We start from the raw sequence: 9,466 nt of genomic DNA, 5'->3' as shown, positions 1-9,466 counted from the left end.
TAAGATGACTGATAATTGAATTTGAAATCTAACATCTAACTGGCCTAAACAGGTCTGTCTGTATAATGTGTGAGAGGGAAGAACTGCATGATGGGCTGTCCGCCCGCCGGATTCTGTGAATCTTGCAATGAGTATAATATGAATACGAGGATAAAACTCAGAAACAAAGCAAAACGGCGACGAGAAACGAATACCCGTTTAATTTGAAATTTGAACATTGAACATTCCCTTCAAAATTTTGAACATTGGCATAACAAAGATACAGCAAACACAAGAGCGATCGTAATGACAAACTTAGGATGTGATCAGCAAAGGTTTTTTAAGGGTCCCGCCCTCAAGACAACCCTATTATCATCAATATGTTTAGTGAAAAATTTTTCTGAAAATTAGGTATGTAGTCAATGATTCCCTTTCGTATAGTGTATTTTGCCAAAATAAAAATCTTGATATAAAACCCTCAAAATATATTTCATGAATCTTTTTTATATAAGAACCAAATCAGTCTGGCTTCCAAAAAGTAGGTTCTTATATGTGGTTATCTACTGTATAATGCTGCTGAAGAAGACTTTCGGAATAAGACTCGCTATTTTAAAAGCTTTCTAGCAAAATTTTGCATTAGGAGGATGGGATTACTTGAGAATTTCAAGAGTTCTTGATCGAATACAGCTTTGACGGTGAAAGGAAGATAATTTGGATTGAAAAATACTTATTTTTTAGAGGGTTCTCTTTTCGAGGAGAGATGAGTATCGGTTCAAGATTTTCACATATGTTGGGTCGTATATTCAGTTGGGTATGTAATAGGTAGCTCCTGATTATCTACGTCATTATGACATGCTTTGGACTGGAGTTTCCTTTCTGGATCAAATTGAAACAGTGAAGTCGCTGAAAGTAAACTACGAACTGTGTGAAAAGGGGCAGCCTCGTGTTCGTCGTGGCCTCGTTTAGTCGTTTTCCGACGTGGAACAGTTTTTTTTGCCGCATTAATGACAGTAGATATCGTTTAGATTTTAATCACACAAAGGAATAGATTCTAAAATATTCCAGAATAATTTTTAATTGTAGCACGAGCCTTAAACGTTCTGCTGAAGCCAGATGATGAGAAAGAGCTGAGTGAAAAGGCGTAATTTTCATTGCACTGAAAACAGGCCTAATTTTCATTCATCAAGTAAACGACGCCACTGGAAAAAGGTTTTAGCTGATCGAAATTGGGTCACACAAGAATGGCTGTGGTAAGTGATATTATTTCTTTGATTTTACAATTAATTTTATTGTATTAGAAAAGTATTCCATGTTGACTTACAGCGTTACACAAACGTACCTCTACAACAGAGTCACTACACTACCTCTTTACACCTTATCTGTAGTGTAAGCTATAAATTTACATACTTTATTAGGTATATAAAAATCCGTTGTTGTTGAATTTATTTTCGATTTATTTGCGATAATTGAGAAGTGGGGGAAAGACAGTCTTCTTAGGTTTAATCAAACTAAACAACAAAGTGCAGCCTTGTCATTTCACGAAATGTAACCCAGACATTCCTCTACACTCTAGCTTCCATGAATGAATGATACTGATTTGGACTTTCTACTTCTGTTTCACAACTAGACCTGTATCATCCAACCACGTTTTAAATATCATGTTTATTTTATTGCTAAAAATTCCTCTCAAAATCTTGGGTTCCTCTCTAGAGCATGAGGGTTCTTCTCACTATTACAACTCTTAAAAATTTATAAGTTCCTAGTCCGCCATTCCTTGGAGTACTGCTCTTCTTTTGGGTGGTGCTCCTAGATCTTTCCTATGCCTCCTTTACGAAATCCAAAACCGAAATTCAACTATCAACAACTATAACCTCATAAATTATCTTGAACCTTTTTCTGTGACACCCTCCACCAAAGGGTCATGAATCACCCGTTTATTCAGCAGCCTTGGCTTTTTTAATGATTCCTCTGCAAAATTGGTTGTCAACACAAATTATGAAATTAATGATCCACTATCTATTCATCTGCAAACTAAAACCAGTGAGAACAAACTCCACAAATACAATACTTCCGGGTTGTCTGGAGTATTTAACAATTGTTATGTGCAAGAATGATTATGCAGGACAGAAGAATTGAGTAATGGAAATACCCATCTTATCTGTTTCTATCAAAAAGAGTGGCCCGATGTGATCAGAACAGTTAAAAGAAATACAAAAATCAAATGATGAAGCAGAAACAGGAAAACCAGAGAAAAGGAAACCAGACCTTAAAGAGTTATAATGCCCCCCAGAAATGCCACAAAGATGATGCACACATAAGAAATTTAAAGAAACAAAAGAGAAAAAGAATAGAAGGTCAAAATATGTAATTGCATGTCATAGCATTTATCCTAACTGTCTTGACATCAGGACTTTGTCCTGGCCATACAATTCAGAGATTTTGTCCTGATATCAAGAGAATCCACCACATTCTATTTTATAAGCTAAAACAAAAGAATGACACCCAGAAATTGGAATCAAATAGCTTTCTGCTTGTGTATAATAATTCTAAAACTAAGGTTGTATTGTAAGGTAGAAAAATTGCTTCAATTAGCATATTTCCTAGCCAACTGGACGCATCAAAATTCAAAATTTCCTCACTCTTCTTCAGCAATCATTTGGCCACCTCTGGTAGCAACTATATTGTGTAATTGTTTACTGCTCCTGTGTCAAAGCTGTGCAGTCTGGCAAAGACTTATGCCATTGATGTAAGAATGAAAAATGTATTTAAGGCCGGGTTACACGATCACTTTTTACCATCACTTTTTTCGATATTGGACCAACATGCTGAAAAATGATCGTGTAACATACTAAAATTGTCCATTTTCCTGTAGAATTTAATGCGCTTATCTGCTGTTAATTCTCTATCATTGGAAATTTTACTCTGAACGAAAGCAGAGTAAAATCGAGTTCATCACTTTTTTTCAAAGGCGCCGACAAATTCTTACGTCACATGATGTTTTGATGAGAAGGGAACGGCCTAGAGTTTCGAGAAAAGAAGAAAAATACGCGAATTGTGCACAGAAACAAAATTATTAGGAGAAATCGAAAATGAATAATGATTTGGAGTAAATCGAGGAGCAGCCAATTACAGAAAAATAAATGCAGTTTAATAAAATACACTCATTTTTATAAGAAACCATCCTCGACATTGAGTACGCGAGTTTTTTTAAGGTTCACAAAGTTTCAGAACTCAAGAGTTTTTGGAATGTTTCTATTTTATTCTCAAAAAACAAGAGCCTCAATACTTTAAATTTGGTTTGATGAACACTGTGTATTTTTATTCTTTTTTAAGTTTGTAGTGTAAGTAAGTTTAGTCAAAATTAGCAATAGAAAATCAAGAACTTCTTGATTTTTGCTTATTCTCAATCTAAATCAGTTTTGCAGTTTCTTGCTCGAGTATTGAAATTTCTTAACCTTTTCTCATTTTCGAGTACTGGCTTTTATAGACGGTTTCTTATAAAAATGAGTGTATTTTATTAAACTGCATTTTACTCTGCTTTCGTTCAGAGTAAAATTTCCAATGATAGAGGATTAACAGCAGATAAGCGCATTAAATTCTACAGCAAAAATGGACAATTTTAGTATGTTACACAATCACTTTTCAGCATGTTGGTCCAATATCGAAAAAAGTGATGGTAAAAAGTGATCGTGTAACCCGGCCTTTACACAGACAGTAAATAGTGAACTTATTCAAGAGTCACCAAGACAGCATAATTGATTCTGAAATGATGTTCATTGAAACACAAGCAGAAATTTTAAGGAAATTAGTAAATAGGGGAGAGCGTCCCTTCTATTTTTGACCTCAGAGTAGTTTTATTTATAAGAAAAATCTCCTACTTTGACTGGAAACCCCCTGAAACTTCTTCTGGTGCCCCCTGGTTTAACTTGTCCTTATTCAAAATAGAAAAAAAAGTATCTTGCTTTAACAGACCTTTTCGTGAGCAAAATTTTGTGTGTGTGGCAAATCGCACATGTAAACAAATTGGCGCTTGCAATCACACTTGTAGGAAAATTTGAAGTGTCAACCTGATTAAATTGGTAAAAGGAGCAAAAAAAAAAAAAAGTAAAAAAAAAGTAAAAGCCACTCAAATACGTGAAAGAGCAATAGTCAATTCAATCAATATATAACAGATTTTGTTGCCCTTAGCAGCCATCTTATAAAAGTTGTTGTCGCTCTCCAAAGTTACAAGACCGAATTAAAATTGTTCCCAACAGCTACTTGCTCTCAGGGCACAATTACGTTTTGACAGGAAATCAGTTATTACACTTAACATGCTAATGGGGACTTAGCTGAAAGACCAGATGCTAAGTTGAAAGGAGCATTCAGTGAAAAGCCAAACATCGCGTCTGTAAATTTGAAAAAATCATATTGTGGTCAAAAGTGCTAATCAAGTAACAAGGGAAAAGGATAAACAATCATAAGACCATGGGATTTGATGTTAACAGAAAACTGCAAAAACACCAGTTTGCGTGTGTGATGAAAAGCACGCACAATTTAACTTGCGTGTGTGCAGGCGTGTGCGGGTGCGATCGCACGCGCTAAACGGAAAGGACTGATTTTAAGCTTCCTCTTCCTAATCCACCTCTCATTTCCCTTATTAGGACTTTGCTGTAAGTTCCCAGGCATTTTCCTCAACATAGCTGTCTGAAAATATTTGTTTTGACCTTGAGATCTACACTATGAGTTTAGCATTTTGAAAAAATGTTGGCCTATAGTCTCCATAATCTTACGACATTGTGGCAAATGAGAGAGATATTTCATGTTTTTGTACTCCTATTTTTTCTAAAAGCTAAAAGGCTCCTAAGTATTTCTGAGAGGAAAAGAAAATAGACAAAACTAAAGAGGTCCTTTTAAGCACCCACAATTCGTGGAAATAGATTGCTTTGTATGATGATATGATAAGCTTTTGACACAAATTCATCACCACATGTGCATGTTGTAAACCTTTAAGTAGGATTTAAAATGATACCATTATTTTGACAACTGAGAATAGAATCTCAACTATACATAATAGAATTCACCACTGATAAGGCACAGATTAGCAGTCATGCAACTTTTGATCATTTTTCTGCTGTTTTATGCACTGGTTTAAGTTGTTCATTTTTATTTGTTTATATTTATCTACATAAGCCTTTTTTAATTTTTTTTAACTAATTCAGTTCTATTTTTTTTTCACAGAATGGCGTGAACAAAATTGATCTATTTGAAAAGTCAATTCTTGAAAGCATTGACTTCTCTGATAACCCACTGAAAGTGGAGCATGGGGTCTCACCCTCTAATGCTGGAGAGAATCTTATCATGAGACCTCTAAACACTGAAGATTATGACAAAGGTACACAGTTTTGTCAACTAATTACAAGAATAATGTGCAGTTGTGGACCAAATGACATTTGGAAATGTATTTTGTTTTTAATGCTGGTATTCTAAAGGAATAAACATAGCTTTGTTGTAATCCATGCAAGTAGGGTTTGGAAGAGTTTTTTTTCTTCTTTATCTGTAGCCGGAAGAATCTCTAAGTCACTGACTGTTAGAAGGCTATTCCCCGGCAAGTTTGTTGTCTTGAGTTATTAACTATGATCCTAATGATTTTCTTAAAGTTTTTTTGCATTGATTTATTTGGTACCATATTTTGTAAGATTTTTCAAATTTCAGCTTGCAATGTTTCATCAAATGATTTATTATCTGATGAAAATGTTTTGATGCAGCCTTAGCATCCTGTTCTATATTTTTCAGGATATTTAGAGCTTCTCACCCACTTGACAGTCGTTGGTGATATTTCAAAAGAAAAATTTATTGGTAAATATTACAATTCCATATACTTTAAATCACTTTAACTGAATCAAAATTAACAGATTGGAACTTCTATGATTCATTGCTAACATTTGTAGTTTACTGTCAGATCATGTAATACAGTTTGATATCAATAGCTCTGCTTTGTGGTATGATATATTTCTGACAATTGCTGCTTTTATGATTGATGTGCTGTTTTTTCCAGAAAGTTATTTAAAAGCACCCCTTGCATTCATTTTTATTTTAGAAAGATTTGCTGAAATGAAATCATGTAAAGGAAGCTACTATATTGTAGTTATAGAAGATATTTCCAAGGGAAGAATTATCGGAAGTGGGACTTTAGCAGTTGAAATGAAATATATTCATAAAGCTGCTCTGGTAGGTTTGAATGCTGTTTTTTCATGGTAAAGGTTTTACCAGTGATTACTATACAAGAGGTCAAAGATTGTTTGTCAGATTTGAACCTTCTTTCTTGTTTTGTATATGTTTAACTTTGGGGTTGTTTGTACATCAAAAATTTTCACAAATGGACCTAAATTTGCATAACTTTGGGGTTGTTTGTACATAAAAAATTTTCACAAATGGTCCTAAATTGCATTCAAATTGCTTTTTGTCTTCAATATTGATATTTTATTCAGAGAAACTTTGTTCTTAGGCCATTAGAAAATTAAATCTATAAAAATATTGCCAGCTATGTATGGCAATATTTGTATGTATCACAACCTTTTTTTATTTTTACGTTCTTTTTTGTAGAGGGGTAGAGTTGAAGATATTGTAGTGGACAAAAACTACAGAAAGCGTCATCTTGGCAAATTGTAAGTTTCTTGCTTTCTTTTGCACTGAACTTCCGTTTTATTGTCTCCAAATCAAAATTATTGCAGGATTGCTAGTTTTAGAAAGATGTTCAATAATGATTAGGTACTGCATATCGAAGGCTTTTTTTTTCTGTTTTAATATTTAGGCGAGGCGCTTGAAAATAGTTCAATAACATTTTTAAATCTTACTTTTTCACAAATACAGTTAAAGGTGAAATAATTTGCTGATTATTGGTTTCAAGTACGCTTTCAGGACAATAAAATCTACTACATTCAATCGATTTTCCCACTGTTTTTTACAAGTTGCTCGTCTTTCGTGAAGCCTGTAAGTGACTGATTTACTTTCAGGTTGATCGAAAATTAAAAAATGCATGATCCTCCCAAATCACATATCAAGAATAGGGGCGCATAAAGTTAAGAAAGCATTGAAATTAAATTGTATTCATAATGATTTATTTCATGAAAATGCTAAACCGTTTCCACCATTTTAAGTTTGTGAAATTGCCACGGTAATGAAATGAGCAATTCAACCAAATTTTCGGCCCTGTTTGCTTCCCATTTTTTCTCTGTTGTATTTAGTCAAATACCTTATACTGTATGTGAACAATGTGTTTCTTTTCTTCTCTGCTGTGAAATGACAAATGTTTCTTTATTTTCAGAATCGTAGACACCTTGACAATTCTCAGTCAGCAGATTGGCTGTTATAAAACTAGCCTAGACTGCAAAGAAGCCCTGATTCCATTTTATGGCCAATTTGGTTTTTCAAGAGAAGAAGACAGAAATTATTTATGTAAACGATTTTTTAACTGAAAATTGAATTGCAAATCATTGTCTTTGATCATATTACATGTTACTCGTGATATTTGTTTATACAGTATTTATAAAATCATGTATTTTCTTTGTATTTAGACAAGGGTTTTATGAAATGATAGGTCGCGATGCGCTTATCGCTTCTATCCACTAATGATTTGGATTAAAATTTATGTAGATAGTTGCGAAGGTTTAGCGAAAGAACAAGCTATAAAAAGATTCAAAGTTTTGTGCTTCACTTTCTCTGTGCAAATAAGGCAGTGTATCGTCAAATGATTTTTAATTAACAAGTTGGAAACCTTTACCAAAATTACTCACAATATATACTACTGTGTTAACATTTTTGTTCTTATCAATAGATTTAAAAAGGTTTTGGGAACATGAAATCATTCGTAGATCGCTAAGTGGGAAACTTGTTTTTGATAATAATAATAATAATACTTATAGTAATAATGGCAATGTGTTTTTTTCAGAGAGGTCCTGTTTACTCAGATTTGTTAAGCTTTTACTCCAAAAAAATTAGAAAATTCGTTGATATTTTTAAGCGGGTTGTTAAACACATCCAACATTTCATCCAACATTTCCATCACCGTTCATCGTCTTCGCAGCGATATGTTTGCAGCACTGATTCACAGATGATAAAAAGGCGCGTAAAACAAAAGTGAATAATGATAGCTGATTTCGAAAACAACACGTTGAAACGTAAAGCTTCCCATTAGGCCTATGCCTAAATCTAGATCGCCATCGCTGCTGTGACTCTTCACGTCAGTGTTACGTTCGTCCTAATCCGCCACCCTTTCCTCAGCTATTAATTGTTAGCTTATTTCATTCGGCACTTTGCTTTTGCTTTTCATTTTTCACTCGATAACTTTGAAAAAAGTTGCACACAAATCAATCTGGGTCTGGATTCATTAAGAAGTTTGAATCATGCGCATGCCTAGAAAATGAAATGTTGGGTGAAATGTTGGATGGAGTGGTCAAACGCATCCAACATCACATCCAACATTAAAAAACAAAATTTGTTTTTAACCGTGATCAAACTTCATCCAACATCGGTTTGCAAATGTTGGGTGACCCAACATGGGTGGTCAAACGCATCCAACATTTCATTCAACATTGGTTTTCTGCATGCATGCAACATTGTATTTTATGGAACGAGTAAAAATGTTTCAAGCTTTTTGTTCTAAGGAAAAGTGACTGTGTTTCTCAGTGGCGGATCCAGACTACCGCCATTACCGCTCGAGCGGTAGTCAGATTATTCAAAAAATTATAGAAACAAGGATCATTCTCATGTTTATCCTACTACTTTAATTAAACCATAATTAATTATTGAAAATATTTGATCGCGCTGCAAACCAAGCCTTTCTTCCTAGGAACATGCCTGAAATTTCCACAGAGACAGAAATATGTTTTAATCCATATCGCTATGGAAATTGCGTGCCAATTGCCGAGCCACATGTTTGCAAATAGACGGCTAGCATGGGGGGATGATGAAATCATGGCTTGCTAGCTAGGGGGGTTGAGTCGGTGTAGAGCGGATTCGAGCTGCACTGAGCGGTAGTCAGCTTGCCTAAACCAATCAAATCGTCAGAAATCACTGCCAACCTGGGGGGATGCATACAAATTTTGTTGACAACCAATGAACAACCGAGTTGACTACCGCTCAGATGGGGGGTTGAAGTAGTACTGCCGCTCAGCGCGGCTCAAACGTTACAGAAAGATGGGGGGATGCCTACATATTCTGCAAGTGGGCAAACTGTAACTTCAAAGCCGATGTGACCCATTATTCTGTACAATACACAACTATTCGTAGGAATATATTTTAAAATAATATTAAATTAAAAGTCAGGCCCACAATATTCGCAAGAAAGTATGATTCTTTGTTTAACAAAAGTTGCTCTCAATAATTGCAAATTTTATCTAGCTTTTTAAACTTAGTAATTTTCAACAGGTCTGATTTTCATAAGTAATTGTCCGACTAAATGCGAGTTTTAGGCGACACTTCGAAATTCTGCCAAATTGTTCTTTTT

The 9,466-nt window shown here is 34.5% G+C and overlaps 1 protein-coding gene across 1 annotated transcript; it reads left to right on the top strand.

Annotated features, from left to right (window-relative positions):
* The first annotated feature begins 932 nt into the window (after positions 1-932).
* LOC135685895 (glucosamine 6-phosphate N-acetyltransferase) lies at positions 933-7,565 on the top strand. The gene is made up of 6 exons (XM_065201990.2): positions 933-1,229; positions 5,200-5,353; positions 5,755-5,817; positions 6,059-6,189; positions 6,565-6,626; positions 7,286-7,565. The coding sequence occupies exons 1-6, from the start codon at positions 1,221-1,223 to the stop codon at positions 7,434-7,436; spliced, it is 570 nt and encodes a 189-aa protein (XP_065058062.1). The 5' UTR covers positions 933-1,220; the 3' UTR covers positions 7,437-7,565.
* The last annotated feature ends 1,901 nt before the right edge of the window (positions 7,566-9,466 follow it).

The sequence above is a fragment of the Rhopilema esculentum genome, chromosome 10, assembly GCF_057945365.1.
Source record: "Rhopilema esculentum isolate cy_ngs chromosome 10, ASM5794536v1, whole genome shotgun sequence".
Classification (NCBI taxonomy): Eukaryota; Metazoa; Cnidaria; class Scyphozoa; order Rhizostomeae; family Rhizostomatidae; genus Rhopilema; species Rhopilema esculentum.
Note: the sequence above shows the minus strand (reverse complement) of the source record. Positions and strands in the feature narration are given on the sequence as shown.